The following is a 22,385-nucleotide window of genomic DNA, read 5'->3' on the forward strand; positions in this document are numbered from 1 at the left end:
CCTTTATTATACCTTTATTTTCTTCTTTTTTTTTAATCTGTCTTTTCGGACCTGCTGAATTTTTTCCTGTTGGTTACAGATCCCTGAATAGGACACGCAGAATAAAGCCACTACTTTCATTTCTCTGTTTGCGCAACACAAAAAAGAGCGGTTGCAATTTCTAATGAACCGTGATTCGCTTTATGAGGAAGGGACTTTCTGAAGCTGAAAATCCCCTGGCACAAAACGCGCCAACAGCTTCCACAAACAAACGCCGCGGCCCCAAGCCGCGACCTCATTCCTACCTAGACGGGCAGCCAATGGGAGCTGCCCCTGGCAGGCGGTCATCAGTTGCCGGGTAAGACACAGTAGCAGGTTGCTTAAACTGAGTCTTGCATAGCACTCTATGTAATAATAAAGATTTCATGATGAGAAGAACGTTCAAAAAATGTAAATTAAATGATGAATATATTCCATGATTAACTAAAAATATACAGCACTGCTTTTTGGGTTTGTATTGGGCATCTGTAATGATAATCTGTAACATGGGGAAAAGGGGCAGCCGCTGGTGGAGACCTCAATATAAATTATTATTATTATTATTTTAAAGCCCCAACAAGTTACGCTGTGCTTGTTATGATACATATATATTCATAGAGTATGAAAAAAACTAGAACTGAAAGACAAACCGATACATTAGGTAAGGAGGGCTCTGATCACAAGCTTACACATGAGTGCTGGAGTGTGACACACATTTCTGCCTCCCAGCAGCAGGGGTAATGCGACTATGAAGGGGGTAATGCGACTATGAAGGGGAAATGTTAGTGGAGACGTCTGTGCCACCTGCTGCACGGACTTCCACCTACAGTGTGCTCCAGTATAAATGGGATGAACGGGCATCAGGAGAAACTTGCCCCAGGTCTATATAGTAGAAGGGTGCTCTTTGCTACATGTTTGACCTGGAGATTGCCGGGTGAAGCATAGCTTCTCTGGGTCAAGACCGGTATACAATAATAACCCCCCCAAGCTGTATACAGTAATAACCCCCCCAGCGCTGTATACAGTAATAATCCCCCCCCAGCGCTGTATACAGTAATAACCCCCCCAGCGCTGTATACAGTAATATAACCCCCAGCACTGTATACAGTAATATAACCCCCCAGCGCTGTATACAGTAATATAACCCCCAGTGCTGTATACAGTAATATAACCCCCAGCGCTGTTTCTTTTCCACTCCAAATCCCTTTTTACCCCCCAATCATTTCTGTGCCTCCATGACCAGGGTAATGTGTAATGCCCAGCATCCCACACATGTTCTCCTGAACCAGCTCAGTGACACGGAGGTTAAATATATTTATCACGGTGCGTTTTACGTATGGAAATGTCTGCATGTCTCTATCTATGTTCTTGTTTGGCTTCCCGAAGCTTCTGAAGGCGTCTTCTGAGGTTTAAATTGCACAACGAAACTTCACGGTCCAGAAGGAAGCGAGTGGCTGAGGCTTTGTGTGGGGGAGGGATGGAAATATCAAGATGAAATTACAGTCCCAAACGGGTCTATAAACGGAGCTGGAGGTCCAAAAATAACCATCGTGTCTCATCATGGTGGCCAACAACGTCAACCTTGGCCAGGACGAGAGCCGCTGCTATTTACCGTATTTGCTCGATTATAAGACGAGGTTTTTTTCAGAGCAAATGCTCTGAAAAATACCCCTCGTCTTATAATCGGGGTCGTCTTCTAATCAGACCTCAAATAGAGGTCTGATTAGGAGACTAAGATCCAGATCCCCCGCACCGCTGCAGGGGACCTGGATCCTCCTGTCGTCGCCCCCCCCCACTTACCGGTGCTTCCGGAGGTGAAGTTGGCAGCGGGGGTTTGTATGCGTCCGTCGCAAATACCTTCCCCGACTGTCAGAGATCAGAGTTCCAGAGTTCCTGATCTCTGACAGCCGGGGAAGGTATTTGCGACGGACGCATACAAACCCCCCGCTGCCAACTCCACCTCCTTCCGGCTGCCGCGGAATGAGACGTTAACCCGCTGCCCCGGCAATACAGCAGGAAATTGGAAGCACCGGTAAGTAAGTAAGTGTGTGTGTGTGTGTGTGTGTGTGTGTGTGTGTGTGTAGGGCATTTCTGGAATGCCTTACACCCCTATATGCCACTCTGGCACTTAGGGGGTTAAAAGGCATATTATGGGGCAGAGTGGCATATAGGGAGGTATAAGGCATTTCAGGAGGCAGAGTGGCGTTAAGGGGGCATTTAATAGAGCACTCTGCCTCCTGAAATGCCTTATACCTCCCTATATGCCACTCTGCCCCATAATATGCCTTTTAACCCCTAAGTGCCAGAGTGGCATATAGGGGTATAAGGCATTTCTGGAGGCAGAGTGCTCTATATAATGCCTTTTAACTCCCTTAATGCCACTCTGCCTCCTGGAATGCCTTATACCTCCCTATATGCCACTCTGCCCCATAATATGCATTTTAACCCCCTAAATGCCAGAATGGGATATAGGGGTATAAGGCATTTCTGGAGGCAGAGTGGCACATAGGGGGTCAAAAGGCATACCATGGGGCACAGTGGCATATAGAGGGTTAAAAGGCATATCATGGGCCACAGTGCCATATTGGGGTGGCAAGCCTGGGGGCAGATGTGCGTAACTGGGGGGCAGGTTGGAAAATACAAGAAATAAAAACAAAAAAAAAATATTTTTCTCAATCATAGCTTTTATTAAAAAAAATAGTTTACATGAATTAACATTTACTGGTAAAACTTTTTTCCTTTAGGGTCGTCTTATATTCAGGCTTTTTCTTTTTTTCCTAAGTTAATATTCAGATTTTGGGGGGTCGTCTTATAATCAGGGTCGTCTTATAATCGAGCAAATACGGTATGTCAAACCTATGTGCCAGGGGCCAATCTACCTACCCGGGACCTATTGCGAAGTAATGATCATCTCTTGCAGCCACGCGCTGAAAGAGGGCATTTGCCGCTTAAGCAGCAGTTGATATAAACGGGGCCGTCAGACACCAGCCCGCCGGGGATTTATCTCGTTTCCCAGATGGCCAATACAGCCTTTCCTCCCAACATTTCTAATGGGTAAAAAGGGTCACTTTTATATAGGGTCTTTTCCAAGTCCTGCCTAGGGGTGGGGCTTTACCACGCATATTATTGGGATCTTTAGGGCAGTAGAACCCTGTGATACCCCCACACCCAGCAAAGATTCTGAGCTCCTAGAAAAGAGTTGGCATCAGGGGAGGAAAGAGGGACAGATGATCTCAAACAAGGACTGTCACTTCTCATCGGGGCACTTGGGAGATCTGTAATCAAGTCTTTTCACAAAAAGGGCATTAAAATGTAAAACTCCTTTCACCCCTCATATGTCTCCTTCATAAATGTTTCCTCCGTATTTTTTTTACCCCTTTAAAACACCTCCTTTTCCTTCGCCTTTGCTTTTCTTTTTATTATTTTTTTTATTATGACATTATAAATTGCAGTTACAGTAGGTCATATAAACAGTAAAAGCACCGAGAATCAGGCAAGCCTGTATTTGTTTGTAGACTTTAAGCTATGAGGCGACTTTTATGATGCAGCAGGTAGGTTTTGTTGGCAGCGATCGGAGCAGGGGGGTTAAAATGCTGCTGTAAACAGGACGGTGAAATTTTGGGGTGCGGGGAACAAATAAAACAAGAAACCAAACAACTCCACCCTGAGAGTTAGGGGAAATCACATGACTTCTTGTACTTATTAAACCCAGACAACCAATTAGAGCACTGGGATGGAATTGGATCATCTGTTACCAGGTAGAGGCATTGTCAGAGAATGCACTTATGAACTACAGGTAGAACATATATCCATTTGCATTAAAAGGACAATTTGTTTTTGTGGGGAGTTACATTGCTGTCAGCAATGTGATTCACCACGGGGCCCCCAGAATGCAGGGCCTTTGGGCTCATCTCTTTAATTCTTGGTGAGATGACCAAAGTAAACTGAGGGGCCTGGACTAAAGGAGAGCAGGGTCACAATGTGGTGTGTGAAGCCTCCAAGAACAAAGACAATAACATAACAGAGGCTGCAATCAACCAGGTCACCTAAGCCCTTCTTACAGAAGAAGCTCAATGAGGCTGGCTAGTATTAGTTATCAGGAGCAGTGAAGTCATGAGTTTATATTATTATTCATTGATTGATTTAGTGCCATAGTATTCCAGTCTTATATTCAAATTGGGGGGGGGTCGTTTTATAATCGAGCAAATGCATTATACTGTATTTTACTGCCATCTAGTGGTGACACCTAAACGTAGCATCAAAGCTATGCATATTACACAGTATTATACTGCCATCTAGTGGTGAATTGTAAACGTAGCGTCAAAGCCGAGCAAATTCTACTATGTAATACTGCCATCTAGTGGTGACAACTTAACATAGCTTCAAAGTGGAGCATATCACATTGTATTACACTGCCATATAGTGGTGATACCTAAACGTTGTGTCAAATCTGAGCACAGCACAAGACATTATACTGCCATCTAGTGGTGAACGTTGCCCCAAAGCCGATCAAATCGCACTATGTTATACTGCCATCTAGTGGTGACATCTGAACATAGCTTTAAAGTCGGGCATATCACATATTCTATGGTATATACTGCCATCTAGTGGTAACACCTAAACATAGCTTCAAAGTCGAGCGTATCACATGGTATTACACTGCCATCTAGTGGTGGTACCTAAATATAGTGTCAAAGCCGAGCAAATTACCGTACTCCTATTATAAGACCCCCGCCCCAAAAATTTAATATTAATTTAGGAAAAAATAAAAATTCTGAATATAAGACTACCCTACAGCAAACAAAGTTTTACTAGTAAATATTAATTCACATATAAACATTTTTTTCATATTTAGTAAAAACTATGATTGAGAAAGAAGCATTTCTTGTTTTTATTTCCTTTTATTTGCCAACCTGACCCCCAGTTATGCACATCTGCCGCCAATTATCCACTCTGCCCCCCAGATATGCCTTATACCACCTATATGCCACTCTGCCCCCCCCCAAGACTTACCAATGCATCCCCAGACTGGTACTCCAGACTCCCTGATTTCTAGTGGGGGCAGGCGGTGGATGTCTGCACAATGCACATAGACATAGAAGCCCCAACGGAAGTGCCGTGAAGCAGCAGAGGTTGCCAGAGAGGAGGATCCAGGTCCCCTGTAGTGCTGCGGGGGATCTGGATCTTAGTCTTATAGTTAGACCGCTATTTGAGGTTGGATTATATAACGACCTCCACTATAAGATGGGTATTTTTGAGGGCATTTGCTCTGAAAAAAACCTTTACTTATATTCGACAAAATAGGTACATTGTATTATACTGCCATCTATTGGTAACACCTGAACTTAGCACCAAAAGCCGAGCATTGTACTGCCATCTAGTGGTGACACCTAAACGAAGCGTCGAAGCCTAGCATATTACATGGCAGATATCATAATGTGCTCAGCTTTGATTCTGTTTAGGTGTCACCACTAGATGGCAGTATATACCGTGCAACATGGCTGATTTTGGCACTACATTTAGGTATCCCCACTACATGTGATTATACTACCATGGGATATACTCGACTTTGACACTATATTTAGGTGTCAACACTAGATGGCAGCATATCACGTATACTATGCTCAGGTTAGGTGCTATGTTCTAGTGTCACCACTAGATGGCATTAGAAAGCCATGTAATCTGCTTGGCTTTGATGCTATGTTTAATTGTCACCAATAGATGGCAGTATAATACGATGTAATTGCTCAGCTTTGATGCTATGATAAGGTGTCACCACTAGACGGCAGCATATAACGTATAATATGCTTGGCTTAGGTGCTATGTTCTAGTGTCACCACTAGATGGCATGAAAAAGCTGTGTAATATGCTCGGCTTTGATGCTATATTTAATTGTCACCAATAGATGGCAGTATAATACTGTGAGCTTTGATGCTATTATTAGGTGTCACCACTAGATGGCAGCATATAACGCATAATCTGCTTGGCTTTGATGCTATGCTTCATTGTCACCACTAGATGTCAGTATAATACTGTGTAATTGCTCAGCTTTGATGCTATGTTTAGGTGTCACCACTAGATGGCATTATAATACCGTGTAACGTGCTCGGCATTAATGCTATGTTAAGGTGTCACCACTGGATGGCATTCTGTTATATATATGCTCTGTCTTGCTATGGTGTATTAGCATTAAATTGCCTCAAACAAACTCACCCACTGGCATAACTACAGGGGTTGCAGCGGTCATGCGGGGCCCATGCCTATAGGGGGCACGGTGCGACCCCTGCAATCCCTTGTTCCTGTCCCCTCATACCGATTCACAATAGTTTAGAAACGTCCCTTTCCGCCTGGACCACATCGCTCCAGGTCGTAAGGGCCCTTTCTAAACTCCTTTGAACCGGCACTGGGAAAAAAAATAAAAGAAGCGCATTGGGGTCATCGAGACTGCAGGAACGGTGAGAGGTAAGTGGGGGCAGGAATGTTTGTCTATGTATGTCTGATTGATAGCATGGATGTCTAATTGTGTGTGTGTGTGTCAGCAGCGATGTGTGTGTGTATGTGTGAGCATGGATGTTTAATTGTGAGTGAGCAAGGATATGTAATTGTGAGTGAGCATGGATATGTAATTGTGTGTGTGAGCATGAATGTACAATTGTGAATGTGTGTGTGAGAATGCATGTATAATTGTGTGTGCGAATGTGAGTATGAGTAAGTGTGTGTGTAAGTTCTGTAAGTGCATCTACATATTTGTGCCAGAGTGTATGTTGGAAGGTGGGGCAAATAAGGCACAGACAAGTTGTTTGGTGGCATTGATGGCACATACCAGCTGTTGTGGAGGGGGGGGCAATTTTCGCACCAGGGCCCAGTGGTTTTTAGTTACACCCCTGACCTTTTTAGTGAGTTTGGCTGTTTCTCACCTGTTTGGTATAATTGTTTATTCATGCACCCATCTTTATGCTGAGTACCAGGCGCATTGCAGCCCCCGGGAGCTGCCGTCACTGTCAGGAGGTCAGAGTAACGCAGCGTTGAGCCAGGAGAGCATCATCACTAAAGAAAGAAGAGGAAGCGGAAGAAATAGAAGAAGGGGGAAAGCAGAGAAGAAGAAGTGGAGTTGGGGAGACACAGAAGCCTTTGGCGGAGAAGGTAAGAGACATTGAGAGTAGGAGAGAGTAAGAATGAGACAGAGAGCGTGAGAGAATGAAAGAGAGCATGAGAGTTGGGGCAATGGTGGGTTCTTGGTAATTACAATGAACTGGATTGAGACCGTGTTAGCTGTATAAAGTAAATGATAGGTGATGTAAGTAATATTAAACTATTGGGTGGATAATATGGCCACCATGTGGTGCCATAGATGATTACTATGTGGTGGATTGACCTATATGAAGCATATAGGAACCACATACAGTAAACACAACTACATTTTAAACTTAGGTACTAAGGATTGGTTACTTATTGGCCCCAGAGAACATGTGATGGCAGGAAGAGGATTCATTAGAATTAGGCGAAGAGTCACATTCTTTACGCTTCATATTGTTCTCATAGACTTCGTCTCCAGGTGTGATGGCGTTTCTTACCGAGACATCACACTGAGCTGCGGTTCAGCTAATAAAGTCCGACGATGTCTCTTGACGTTCTTCTCCCATCAGTGACAGTGAATCCCATCCTGAGCAGGTGGGCTTTGTCTCTTTAAGGGAAGCACAGAACCGGCTTCACGCTGAAGACTCTTTTTACGTCATCTCCGGCGGAATTATCCGCTCTCCTTTTGGTTGTCTGTTTCCGGGATGTTATCATCAACCACAGAAGGGGTCCGGTCCGTCTTGCAGCGCCCATCGCCACCCAAGTGCGATATTGCGACGGTCGTCAGCCGGTTCATTGGTTTAAGTCTCCGAATGGTCATCTTATCGATATTTTTGTGGAATGAATTTAAATGTATAAAGTAATTGATATTATCAGCAACATCATACACAAAACCAATAAATATCTATAACGTACAAATTAATTTATCGTATGAAAATCATTTGTCTCGCGTCGAGCACCAAACACAAGGAGCTTAGCTTTGGTTAGATGGGGCGAACCGGGAAGATTCTTTGTTTCTAGAGGGGGCTTTAGACCCCGGTGGTATTTTCATCCTTAGACCTATTTTTTGGCTCACGTGTTTTAAAGACAAATCAGTGACATGCGCTGAATGCATGCGGCTAATTCCCCCGTGTGGTTTCTCAGGGGTGCTCCTGGGTCTGAATCTTTCATTCTTTACTTGAATATGCTGGCAATATGAATATTAGTGCGCCATCGTTATTTATGTAACCATCAGTTCTAGTTCTGTCAGCACCATAAGCAATATATAATATTAATAAATCATTTTAGGTATCACGTACACGCAGCGACGCCACGCGATTTCACACCGGGGAGTCCAGCTGTCCGCAGAAGTCCGTCTGTCCTACATTAAAGTTTCTCCAAGACATCATATATTCTACAATACGGAGGCAGCCGCAATCTGAATTATTTAACAGCCAGAGAAAGAGACAATTTCTGGATTTTTTTTCTACGCTGCCTACAATCTGTCCTTTTACGTCTCGGATCTTCATTCTGTCCCGGACGGCTGTGTTTTGGTGAAAGGCTTTGCTTTTTGTGTTTTTTTCCTCAGGGTTAATGTATAAAAGCAGATTTTTAAGTTTATGAAAACCCCAGGAATCTGTAAATGTTTAGCAGTTTAGAAGCTTCTAAGCGTCCTCAGCCTTAAAGCCACCGGATGGAATTTTGCCCGAGAGAAACCGGTCAGCGTCTTGCACGCGGGATGAAGACCCTAGGTAACGTTACACGTGACCCAGTATCTCTCACACGCTCACCCAACACGACACCGGACAGCTAACACACCTGGAACGGTTAAGACCCTATAGTACCCGGGGACCCCAAACCCTCCATAACTATTGTCTCAGGTCTACTGGTATAAACACAAACTTCCTCATGTGTACGTCGTATCTCAAATCATGCCATTTCTCTGGAAGTAAAACTGCTTTTAACCCCTCAACAGCTGACATGTCTGGCACATTATGAGGTTAAACTGTTGCTTGGGGTGTGTGTGTCCATGCGCAGTTCATGGCATTTTCACATTAACAAGACCCGACTCCCGAGTCCTATTAGGGACACAAAACACACTGCCCAGCCAACATAATTTAACAGTTAATTTACATGCCTGGTTTGTAATCACTCACCTCAGAGAGAACTTGGATCCGGATGGCATGTAGTTTTTTTTTACCCCACAAATAGCAGAAAGTATGCGATTGTGAAATAAACGTTACGTTTGATGTATTGACGGTCATTTTTTTTTTAATGGTGCAAACGCCCTTAGAATTTAATGCTGAGAACCGCTGCGGATTCTCTTCGTTGCATCCATTCCCCGGTTTATCGGCCCAGCAGTTTCTTGCAGTTTCACACAAACTGTTTGGCGACACATTAAATAGACCAAGACAAGGTTAAATGCAAGTATAATTTTCTTTATTTACATGTTTCTGAACTAAAGGGTTTCAACAGATACAAGAGACAAAAAAAAAAAGAAAAAACAGATCATAGTGACAGACAGAATATTAGAAATAAAAAAAAACAAACAAAAAAAAAAAAACTTTCAGGTAAAAAATAAAGTCACCCTTTACATTGAGAAACATGCTGCTTGTGCAACTCGGAATATTTATATACAGGGTTTATAAAATCTTACATCTACACCGGCCCCTGTGTCAACAGGTGGCCCTCTGCAATTATTTTACAATATAAAACAAAAGAGGAAAGACGCGCGTTCCTTCTCAGACTCATTTAAAATAAATACAAAAAACAAAAAGAAATGCAACCACAATAAAGGCTTCGCGTTCTGTACGGTGGATCCGGATACAGACGATGGAATCCGGTGAGGGACAGAACTACCCAATGCCACCTAAAACACGTCATGCAGGAGAGGGCTTAAGGGGGCGAGACCGTCAGTCCACCAGCTTCAAAGGAACAAAACACTTGCAGGTTTAAAACTCTCCAAAGTGCTTTAAACAATAAAGTCAAAGTGTCTCAAACCACATGCAGCCCTCTCTCCTCCTCGCTCGAAGCACACAGGCCAGCAAGCCTCTAGCAGCTGAACGGTTAAAACAAGAGCTTGGCTGTAGTGTGCCGTAACGCAACAGAAAACCTAAAGAGGAAGATTAATAACACTGCACGGAGTCATCCGCTACATCAGAGGAGCCGTCCTGGAACAGCCTTGTTGCGCTTGGAGGCAGCGCTCAGCTCGGGGGAGCCGGACCCTGCCCCGTCCCGATATCTGTGCGCTTTGAGAACATTGTAAACAGCGTAAGAAGGACACGCACCAGGTTTGTACCCCCACCCTCCCCATCATACACAAGTTTAATGCCTCATTTGTGCCTCCCCACAAGCTCCTTTCATAAGCACAGGGTGGAGGGCTGATGCCTCGAGCTCTACGAGTGGGAACCCAGCCGCGCGGTCGTCCATTTATACAACCGAACAGCAAATCCACCTATTCCCATTTCCAAAAGGCCTCAGTTTGTTTGTTTTTTTTTAACCCCCAAAAGGGTGCCAAGTCTGGTTCAGGTGGGCTCTGTTCCTGCAGATCCATTTAGAACCTCCTTTGAAAAATATATCCATGAAACCTCCCCAGCGCCAGCGGATTCGATGTCCTTCAGCCTGAATCGGAGTCACTGGTATCCGAGGAGCTCGACGTGGAACTGCTGCTGCTGTCCGAGTCCGAGCTGGAACTGGAGGCGCTGAGGCGAGACACGGAGACCTGCTGGGCCGATTCCACCTTCTCGTGAGCTAAGAAACACAAAGACAAGAAGATGTTACCGGCAGCTCTTCAAGGAGACACGGAGAGCAACACACAACACCCGGGCGACAACTACTCACTCTTCTTCGGGGGCTTCTTCGCAGAATTCAACTGCCCGCTGACATCTTGTAGCCTTTTCTCCAACTCTCTCTTCTTCTCCAAAGCGATCTCCTCTTTTGTTTTCCCCACCGGCTTCTTAAGTGCTGGAGAGAGCACAGAGTTAAGGGAAGCTGAGGAGAGCAGATAAGGAAAATGTTAACACAGACACAGAGGACAAACCTGGAATCAGCACAGATATACGGTCTAAGGAGTCTGTGGTCATTAATTTAATTATTATTATTATTATTATATGTTTTACATTTAGCTCAGACGGTACTTACTGTAGGGCTTCCTGGGCTTCTTCCTCAGACACGACATCACGTATCTTTCCAGCTCTCGCAAGGTGGAGGGTTTCAAAGTCTCAAAATCAATTTCAATCTCTTCGGGGTTTGAGTCTCTCAGCGAGGGTTCCCTCGACTGAATGATGTGAACCACGCGACCCAGCTTTTCCCCGGGAAGTTTGTTGATATCGAGACTGAGCTGGCGCTTCTCATCGTAGGTCATGGGCTTGCATTCCTCCTCTTCTTCCGAGTCGTAAAGCACAGGTGGAAGTAACGGCAGGGACTTCGAAGAAGATTTCTTAGAACTCCTGAGTGGCGGAAATAAAAAAAATAAGGGCCATTAAGATAAATTCTCGCTCATCTCAATGCTATAATAGCAACAGAACAGCAGAGCTGCGTGGGTTTATCTACGTTTAAACTCGCTCTAACAGAAAAACTTTCAAAATAAGAACTAAACGAACAAAAGGCTCGATCCAGCTATCCCTCAGAGACCGTATTCACTCACTTTGAGACAGTCTGAGTGGTCGAGCTGCTGGTGCTCGCTGCACCCCCTCCGGAGGATTTCTTGGATTTTTTGGCCTGGGAGGGCTTGGACTTGCTGGAGCGCCACTCATCGTCATCTTTTGTTTTCTTCTTGTCCGATTTCTTCTTCTTCTTTTTCTCTTTACGTTCTTTCTTCTTTTTGGGTTTGGAGATTGGACCCTGGGAGAGCGCCGCTAGCTGCTCATGCACTGCCCGAAGCTACATAAAAAACAAACGCAGAATTTAGATTGTAAGCTCTACAGGGCAAGGACTTTCCATCTCTTTGCGTATAACTTATTGGGGGGGTCAACACCTAGAGCAATTACTGTATCATAAATGCTGCATTAATTACTTCTCGGTGCTATGTAATTATGGGCTGCATTATAAAATCAGGAAGAATCTAGCTTACGCGAGTCACTATACGCAGACTCTACCCAAGTCTACGGCCAAACCCAAGCCGTGTTTTGAAAGTCTTTTTGCGTCGGGTTGAACATAGAACCGGCAGATAATTAAGAGACATTTCCGGTACTACCTGCTCCTGTAGCTCTGCGAGTCTATTCGCTCTTTCCTCTTCAGAGTCGTCAGAACTGTCGCTGCCATCTGAACTCTCGCTGCTGCTGTCACTCGACGACTCGGAGGAAGACTTGGAGTCAGAAGGCGGCAGCTGCGTGGAGGCTGCAGGAGGACCGACCACCAGCGGCTCATCGGGCATCTTCGCGTAACGGAATTCAAAAACGTCCTGGAGACGCAGAGGGAACGAGTTATAGACAAGGGTAGAAAAGCAAAGAATATCGTGACCGCTGCCGAAGGAAGCAAGTCCTCACCTGCAGCTTCCTTGCCATCGCTACAACATCGTGGTCCGGAGGGTTGTACTTGTAGCAGTTTGAAAACATAAGCCGTACATCAGCTGCAAACTCTTGGGCATCCTGGTAGTCCCTGTTCTCCATTTTTTTCTGCAGATAAGGAAGGATCCATGAATATTTTTCCTAATCCGTAGAACCCCCCCAACCATGCTGTGCCTTAGATATAAAGCAGTTTAAAAGACGACTTCTATAGCAAATAGTTTTTAAAAACCCTTTTGTTAGTGGTAGACTCGTAACAGTCTACTGAGTAACCCAGGCGCGCAGCCTCTTCCCACCTTGATGGTGCTCAGGTCCATGGGGTGTTTGATGATCTCGTGGTAATCATGCAGACCCAAGGCCGAAGCATCCACAGGTTTGTAGAAAGGCCATGCATAGGCTCCGTGCTTCTTGGAAAGAAGTTCCTTCAAGATCCCATTGCAGTACTTGAGTTGCTCTGTCAATTTACCCTTTTTGGATGTCTGGTGCTGCTGCGAGTCCGGTAGATCCTTGCGTGGGGGCTTGATGGGGCGCCCGCTCTCCCTGCGAGCTGGGATCTTGGCAGGTTTGATGTCGGGTGTTATGGGGGAAGAATCTCCACTGGTGGCAATAATAGCTGTGGTGGTTGGTGTAGTAGTGTCAGCTTTCCTCTTCACACCTTTCTTCTGTCAACAGAAAAACAGGATAATGAAGAAGAAATTAAAAAAGGGGCGATTACGTGACTACAGCCACTTTACTGAAACTAAGGTCAGGACCCCCCACAAATAAATTAAAACAAAAAAACCCCTGAATCCCTGAAGTATCACTTTAAAATATTCAGTGTCCACATACCTTTGTGATTGGCTGCGTGGTTGCTGGAACTACAGGCAGCAGCGTCTGAGACGGCATGGATTTAACAACGGGACTGGAAACAACAGCAGGGTGCGGAAGGCTAAGGATGGTGGTGGGCACTTCTGGAGAGCTCGGATAAATTGAAGACTGAGACATGGAGGAGACAGCGGGTACTTGGTGGGCTGTTGTAATGCCTCCAGTGACTGCTGCAAGTAAAAAATACCATTCAGTTACCATGAAATTGTTTTGCAAACCTCTATCATTCTTCTCTGGTTCTTGATGCCACACGAAGCGCTGTCACTTTAAGCATCTCTTACCTGGGGGTTTAGAGGCTTTTCCATGCTTGCTCTTCGTAGCGGTGTTCGGAATCTCCTGCTCCTCCTGGGGCATCTGGGCCACTTTCTGCAGGAACATCTTCTCCAGGCTTTGAGCCATCAGAACAATGTCATCAGTCGGCTACAACGTGAAGAAACGATAGATGTTGGGAGGAAGGCCATCGCTTTTAAAAGCAGTGAAGTCTTTAGCGTGCGCCTCTTTCACTGTAATAAACCTAAACTGTTTTTAAACTAAAAGCACCTAGAAGTGCATGTGACACAGAAACAAGCTTCGGCAGCATGTGGACGATCATCCTGAACAAGGATCACATGGACTACATACACGATGTAGAGTTCTGGGGAGTTACACATAAAACACTTCATTCCTCTGTAAGGAACCGCAGCACACGTAACACTAACATGTAGCACACGCACAGGGTTTGTAAGCAAACGTGCACAGCAGGGTCTTACCTTGTTGTAAATATAACAGTTGGTGAACATGGTGTTGAAGTCTTGCATACACTCCAGCGCACTCCAGTAATAGTTATTCTCCAGCCGCTTCTTTATGGTCCCCATATCCATTGGCTGTTTGATGATCTTATGATAATCCTGTAGTGACAACATTCAGAAACAAAAGTCTACTTTTGACCAAAGGTCTTTTCCACATCGGATAGTTATAATCAGTGTTACCTAGCAGATATAGTTACGCTTTAAAGCAAGAGACACTGATTGTCTAACATACAAAAAGTCTTCATAAGCTACTCTTCCACCGGCCAACAGATACCCCAGAAACCAAAGTGTTTCCATCCACATAACGGCTGCATCTTCCCTGAAATGTACAACAGACCCTGGAATGCACATGCCCACCACGTAAACACACAGGCGGCTTCTGCGTACATGGGACCTGATGACAGCTCTGGGGATATTTTACGTCTTACCCAAGAAACCCCCACCAAGCGATGATACAGCTGGAAAGCACGTCACGGCTTTATAAACACTGGATAAGAAAACCCTCGCATAGAAGTCTTAAACACACTGTTACCAAATCAAGGAGCCTGGTTTACTAAAGGTGAAAAAAAAAACCTAAAGCCTCCGAAAACCTAGATGGACAAAAGAACTCGGCTACTAAGCAATCGGTAGAACTATGAGCAGGGGCAGATCTACCGGATGAACGCGTCAAAGGACCCTGAAACCTCATCAAATGGTGAACGACGAGGCTAAGAGCCGGCACAGGGAAAATTAGGACTGCAATCTAGAAGCTAAGTAATAGGACACCTACCAGTTTAATGTAACTTCAAACTTCTAATCCAAGACATCTCAGTATGTGTAGCGTTTAAAACTTTCACACTTTGGGTCCTGTACAAATTCGTGGAAGTGCAGATCTGCAAAACGCATTAATTGGAAATTTGCATCTCACAAAATAATTAACCAGTTCACATTATAAAGGGCGGTGGCTACAGCGTCAGAGGTACGTGGTGTGCATGGAGACATCCACACATTTGTAGCATGTATGGGAAGGCCGTACGGGTGAAGGTATGAGTGAATCCCTAATCCTTATCAAACGTAGTCCAAAATTAAACAAAAAAAACCTCATGGTTTCCGCTTTATTAACTCATTTGTCCGCACTGTGCATGAATGAGCATTAACAACCCTAAAGATAACAACGTGGTCCTCACAAATCAGACCTATTCAGCACCAGACTCCTGAAAATTTGCCCCAATCCCAGAGCTGTCACCAGGCAGTGAAAATATACAGACTTCAGGGTTTAAGGCTTCTCACAGCACGTGTTCAGGGAATTAGAGCCGCTCTACCTTCCTGTGTTATAAAGTCATTGAATGCATCTCTAGTTGGGAACATAAGATACCTTTATTCACAATATGGCGTTTCTGCTTCAGACAGGGAACATACAAACTTCCAACACCTATCCTGAAATCCCCCCTAAAGCATTCACAAACATACCGGTAAACCCAGCTTCACGGCATCCACGGGTTGGCGGAAAGGCCAGGAGAACTGGTGCTTCCAGAGAGACTTCATCACCGCCTTGTGAAGGTACTGCAGTTGGTTGGTGGAACGGCCGGGCTTCTTGGGATTGCTGACCTCAGGCGGCGGAGGATTCGCTGGCACCATGTGGTGAAAGACACCCGACGTCATGTTAGGGCCCTCGAAGTCTTCGTAAAGCAGAGAGGGCTTACGGATACGTTTTCCTGGCGTTCCCTCCACAGTCTGTCCCATCATACCATTATTAATATCCAAAGCAGGCCTGCGAACAAAGGTTTGAAGACGTCAGACATGGATAGGGTTTACGGCCTTTCCTCACTTCCTGATCGTAGCCATAAGAACGCATCCTACAAACATCACCGAGCAGAACGTTAGCTCCTAAACACCCGTTTACATGGAAGATGAAAGGAAATCATTCCGGGAACGATCATATAAACCCCGAGCCTTAGAGATCCGACGCCATCACTAAATACTCCGTACCACAGATAGGAAAGAAACCATCGGTGGCAGAAAAACCGCTTTCCAAGCAAAGGAACGGCAATACTTCAGGTGAATTTATGTATTTCTGTAACAGGTACTGGCTGTAGTGCAATTATTTCAGAATATTAAACCAGAAATGGTTATAAAGCCGTAAAGTAACACAGATGGTAACAAATAGATGAATGAATGACCGCGAGCTCCTGCGAATTCGTTCATTCAGTATAGATTCCGGTGATCGCCTCGTCATCGTAAACAAACCCAGTTGCGTAAAGAACATGAAACACGAAGCTGTTAACGATCAGCCTACGATCTAAAGGGATCCCTAAAACCAGACATCTTTGTAGTTCACAAAAGCCTGACCAATGCAATCTATGAAGACCACGGGTGCAATATTTAAATAAAACATCAGCTATATACAGCTTGGAAAACGCAGAACTACGAGCAAATCTCAATGTCTTAAGAAATGACTCCAGGGTAAAAAAATAAAGCAGGGGACATGGCAAGAGATCGCCCCATTCATTTCTAACGAGTTTGGGTAGATGTCTGATGGCCGGGTGTCCAGGGAAGAGCCAATCCGCAGCCTCTATAGGTAGCTTTACGCACAGGTAATACGTCCTATAGGAAGTTGTACTATTAACCGTATAGTTTCAGTGAGAGCGGCATGGAGCTTCAGCCTTTGTTTCCTATACAGCCAGTGAGTGTTGACTCATCAGCCTCCCCTCCCCCATCTCCGGATCTAAACAAACACTCCTGAATGCAGAGTGACCTCACTCACACCTTGTGATCCCAGAACACATCACCGCTCACCTCCGTCCAGCCAGCCTTACACAACATACAACCATTAACACGTCTCCCCTACCAATAGCTCCACGTACAGGGGGTCACCGGGTAAACACAGCCTCCTAGTAACCGCTCCAGACGCAGAGCCCCGTCTATACGCAACGCCAAAGCCAGCTATTAAAATAATAAACACCCTATGAGACGTGGTTTGGAAACTGCAGCCGGCAGAGACGCGACCCCTATCTGCGAGATTTAACGATATTATAGAAATCACAATGACAGCGATTTAGACCACGACCCACAGAGAATACGCTCTTTGCTATTATTAAGTAACCGCAGAAATTAATTATATATGGGCCAGCAGGGCAGGTAGGACCTTCCCGGTATAAACCACTCCTCTGCGTGTAAACTACACAGAACTACAAGATTACCAACAAGTTTAAATTCCCACCAGCTACCAGACCAAGGTCAAACTGGGGCTTTCAGGAAAGTGACCCCTGATTTAGTTCAGTGATCTTTAAACACTCCATAGGGTCATCACTAAAGTCCGGCTGCACAGGATCTAAACACAGCGGCAGTAATGCTTTCATAATATACCGTCATGTATTTAACCCTTCACAGGGCATGATCTAGGACTGGGGATCCTCATGACTTCTACAAAACCTGCAGCGTATTTTCAGACCAATCTCTAACTCTGGCCTGGATAGAGTGAGCAGTCCACACAAACAATCGATCATAAATAAAACGCATGTGTAATACACACACACACACACAGTTATTCTTGAAACATTACAAAATATAACACTGTTCTATATAATATACACAAATACAGTATTCAAAGTGTATATATTTTACACACTAAATACTGTATGCGTAAATAAAGGCGCTATATTTAAAATGTGTGTATATTATATACACAAAATATTCATAATACTAAGGTTGTATCTGCAGGAAAAAAATAAAATGAAAACATTGAAAAATAATCACCATGGCTACTGTTAAACATTACCGCAAGCCGCACATTAACAGAAGCAGCGCATACAGGGCCGGCTGAGGCAGGGATTCCCCGTTGCCGGGATACGCAGCGCCCCCTCCCTCGGGGATATATAAGTCTGGGCCGCCGGAAGAAAATGGCGGCGCCGCAGAGCTGAGAGGGCGCAGCCAGCAAAACCTCCGAAGCGAGCGCTCCCCACACCCGCAGCCATGAGATATAGGCAGGACTCGTAGGAGTACCGCGGCCTCTATCTGTATTTTATACCAGCCGGAGGTCCAGAGGCCCGGGGGACGAGGATGGATGTGGATTTTACGTTGAGTTGTTACGGAAAAGAGACGCCATCTCTATGGTAGCTGGAGGGAGGGGGGTCAGCTGCAGAATCCCAGCGATTTCAGTAAAAAGCATCTCAAGTAAAAAGCCAAAAATAGCCAAGGTTAAATGTTGCACTGGATGACATCCTGAGCGTGTACCTTTTAAACGCCGGGTTAATGGCCGTCTCCATGCGGATGGATACGGATTGATTTAACGCCCGCTTTCCGGTTGGGGGCGCAGCGGTGTCTTTTGAGCAAACTAATTCTGCTTCTCCACCTTCCCACTCCGACTCTCCGCTTCAGCGAAATGGCGCCTCGAAAGCGGCGGCCGGTCTTATATAAATACATGTTCGGCTAAGGATTGGCTGGAGATAGTCAGCCCCCTCAGCAAAGCAAGCATCCCAGTTGGTCGATTCGCTTATCCACATTGACCTCATCCGCCCATACAAACAAAGAAGGCTTCTCATTGGCTTCTATTTAGCCGGCTACTCACACGCCCCTAGCGGTCGTGAGGTGAAAAACAGCTGCAGCAGCAAAAGAGAACGCGCCCTTCTCTTTAGAAAACTCCAAGACTAGTGACTCAGCGGGGCTTCCACGTCACCCAAATTTGCTTTACTTTTCATTGGCTGTTGCTCCGTGGAGTCCATGCGCCACGAACTCTCCAACTGGCTGTTACTAGGCTGCCGAGCTTAGACGTGGGCGTTCCTAACAAGTCACGCGATCTTGCCGTTGTTTTCCCCTTCTGGCGCCTTGAAGGAGACGGCGCCATTTTGTTGCGCAGTTACAGAAACCGTTTAATCAAGCAATACGTGAAAGGACATTTTTCAAAAATAAAAAGCGTACAGGGACGGCATATCAAGTCTAGAGCTTTCTCCCCATTTTGCTCCCTATCAGATATAGAGATTCCGTCAAAATGCGTGTTCCACATCTTTAAAAGACAAAACGCTAATTTCGTCTAAAACTCCTCGGTCCCAAAAACAAGCGGGAAGATGCCGGTCAGTTCTAAGTTTATATCCTCACCTTTAGGCGCCATATATCCCAATTGATTCTCAGGTTATCCCAATCCTCTTCATGCCACTACCTCCTCACCCTGGCACAAAACGAAATATCTTGACGTAAAACGAGTCCCGTGTTTCGGCAAAACGAATTCCGCTTGTAAAAATGACAGTTTTTCCGTGGCGTTTGGAGTCGAAAAAAGTGGCCTTAGACCCCGCAGGCAAACGCCGCCCCCGCCTGTATAGACCCGCCGCCATTTTGTTGCGAGGCAGCTCAGAAGCAACAACGCTGTCTTTCTTCATCCTCCTCCTCTGGCTCTCCTCTCCCGCAACTCCAGGGAGGCCCCGGCCCCCGGATGAGTGATCCTTTCCGCCACCTACCGGCTGCATCTTCATGATTTCCTCCCCCTTTCCTCTCTCTCCCCCCTCCTTCTCCTCCCGTTTGTGCACAGTCATAGCTACAAGATGGCGCCTGCCCTTTGTTAGGCTTTCGATCGCCATATTCCTCAGGCATTCAGTACGTGCTTTTCCAGCTACCGCCCCATCGCTTTAACAGCTCCTCGTCGATAAACCTTGTTGTATCTGAGCATAACCAATTGATCCCCGGTGACCGACTACGGCCATATTCGGCGAATTCGTTTTAATAAACGCCATAGGGCGGGTATGAAACGCAATAAATTTTTTTTTCTTTCTTCTATTGCGTCCCCTCCGGTAACCTTCCCCCAACGAGCAATCAGCCAAAGGATCGGTGCCTGGAATTAATGGATCCGAACGTCCTGTAAAAGGAACTTGGAATGGGATTCTGCGTTCGTGTAAACTCCACCCAGATCAGCTTTACACGGATCTTACACGAACCCACCGGTGATTACCGTTCGCGTGTGTGTCATCTGCCCCGGGGGTACAATGCGGATTGTATCCATCTACGTGGCTTCCGGGTTTTTTGTGTATTTTAATCATGATTTAGCCAATATGATTACGCAAGGAAACTGGGGAGTTTGCATGTATTGGACTAAAATATGTGTTTTGAAGTGTTGTAATACGAGTTTAAGACGCAATTTCTCTTGTATTTTGCAGAAGTAATTTTATTTTCGTTTTACATAACCATCTTGATATTCATTCTATCCGGGAGCTTAGATGAATGGAGCAGCCTTCTGGCAGAAGTGGTAGAGGGTAATACAGCGAGGGGATTTAAACATGCATGGGATAGGCATACAGCTTCTGAATCTAAGACGAGACCAGCGACGGAATAAGGCTCGAGTCGGGCGAGTAGACGGGCGGATGGGTCTGATCTGCGGGCAGGTTCTGTGTTCCTGCCCAGGGCATCCGGCTTTTCCGTGTTTTTTTTTTCTTCTGGTTTAAAGTCCCCCTAGTTCATGCGCGTCGCGGAAACCCTTCCCCGATAACGCGGGTATTCACATGCAGCCGTAGGGAAATCAGTTTAACAATCATGGTGGTTTCTGAAGCTCTGTCTATCTCTGCATATGAATGCCGCCCCGCCGGCTCTCTTATCATATGCTAGTTGACGAGGGGGGGCGCCCTGGCCTTTTATTGCATGGCAATAGGTACAGAGCTGATTTCCTGCTGGGGGTTTAGTCCACATACTGTGGGGCTGCATTTTGTGTGGGCCGGGAGACAAATGGTTAATGTGGGCAGCCTGCGCTTTACTTGAATGTGAGAAGCTGTACGCTTACCAGGTGAACGATCACAGGATCCGCTCCCGCTATTGGATGGATACAGCGTTAGGGGTTAATACAGCGAGGGTATTAAACATGCATGGGACAGGCATACGGCTCCTGAATCTAAGACGAGACCAATGACTGATTAAGGTCGGAGTCTCCAAAGCTGGAGAAACGGGCGACTGGACGGGGGCCGAACGGGGCTGATCTGCCGTTTCTATATTTAATAAACGTTGATATTTTTCATGTAAAGATAAGCGTGAAATAAAAAGCTGAATATCTATTTTTCTGAGCCCTTTCTATCTTTACCGCTTGTTCTTCCCTCCTTGTATGAAAGCATGGCGGCTGCAGGAGTACCCGGGGGTCCTGTGCAGCTGGGGGGCACCTAAACTAATCGGTTTGTCTTAGTCTTGTCATACCGCTGGAATATATGTATAGTAAGAAGTGCTGAGTAAATTGTTGGCGTTATATAAATAACAGATAATAATAATGGTAGGAAGTGGAATAGGCCCCCCCTGTAGATTGGTGTCCTTTCTTGCCCTAGGAAGATAGAGGGAAGTCCTGGGCTACAGACTGTAATACCCACCAAGTACACACTGTCCCCTCTAACCCTTGGCTCGCCGGCGCACACACTAACACTCACAAGCTCTCTCACACATATACTTGCACATATACTCTCTGTCTCCCTCTGCTGGGTGTCTCGGATACCTGCCGGGAGTAGGACAGGTAGAAGCGTGTGGCCCAGGGGGGGGGAGGCTGAAAAACGCAGCTGCAGAGTACCTGATCGCGGCCGCCCACCAGAACTCTGAGCTACAGCCCCCTGCCTGCTTCTCTGCCAGCGAGAGGTTATGTGTAGCGGAGAGCATTTTATAAACATTCTCAGACACAACAATAAATAAATGTTTCTGTCCAATTTTGGGATTCTTAGCAATCTGAAGACGCATTTGTTTGTCACTCCATTCCACGCTTACAGGATAAATAAACGTAAGGTTTGTATCTCCCATTGGCCCCTACAAGCATTACAGGGGGGGGGGGTTAATAGCTGTGGTCACCTACTACCAGAAAGCTGTGAATGTCTACATGTGTTTCACACCAAGGTCACCCCGCGCATGCTTCTCTCTGTCGCCTTTCTTTGCCAGGCTGGGGATTTACAAAACTCTGAAACCTAATTTCATATTCAGCGAGAGGCTTTCTACAGCACAACCTAACAAACCTAATAAACACGATGTCTGATCCGGATGGGATATGCCTCCTTTCATGCCCAGCGCTGTATACAGTAATATAACACCCCCAGCGCTGTATACGGTAATATAACCCCCCAGCGCTGTATACAGTAATATAACCCCCAGCGCTGTATACAGTAATATAACCCCCAGTGCTGTATACAGTAATATAACCCCCTGCACTGTATACAGCAATATAACCCCCCCC

At 45.6% G+C, this 22,385-nt stretch overlaps 1 protein-coding gene across 5 annotated transcripts; it reads right to left on the reverse strand.

Annotated features, from left to right (window-relative positions):
- Positions 1-9,496: 9,496 nt before the first annotated feature.
- BRD2 (bromodomain containing 2) lies at positions 9,497-19,574 on the reverse strand. 5 transcript variants are annotated; one of them, XM_053472689.1, is made up of 12 exons: positions 18,443-19,574; positions 15,680-15,980; positions 14,192-14,329; positions 13,724-13,862; positions 13,407-13,612; positions 12,875-13,240; positions 12,561-12,689; positions 12,269-12,475; positions 11,720-11,955; positions 11,215-11,522; positions 10,915-11,037; positions 9,497-10,824 (listed from the first exon to the last, which is right to left on the reverse strand). In XM_053472689.1, exons 1-12 carry the CDS (start codon positions 18,472-18,474, stop codon positions 10,691-10,693), a joined length of 2,319 nt encoding a protein of 772 aa, XP_053328664.1. In that variant the 5' UTR covers positions 18,475-19,574; the 3' UTR covers positions 9,497-10,690. The 5 variants fall into 5 exon arrangements, with proteins under 5 accessions (XP_053328664.1, XP_053328665.1, XP_053328663.1 ...); XM_053472690.1 differs by having other exon boundaries at positions 10,915-11,064; positions 19,304-19,573; XM_053472688.1 differs by having other exon boundaries at positions 10,915-11,064; positions 18,443-19,573.
- Between the last annotated feature and the right edge of the window lie 2,811 nt (positions 19,575-22,385).

Source organism: Spea bombifrons, chromosome 8, assembly GCF_027358695.1.
Source record: "Spea bombifrons isolate aSpeBom1 chromosome 8, aSpeBom1.2.pri, whole genome shotgun sequence".
Classification (NCBI taxonomy): domain Eukaryota; kingdom Metazoa; phylum Chordata; class Amphibia; order Anura; family Pelobatidae; genus Spea; species Spea bombifrons.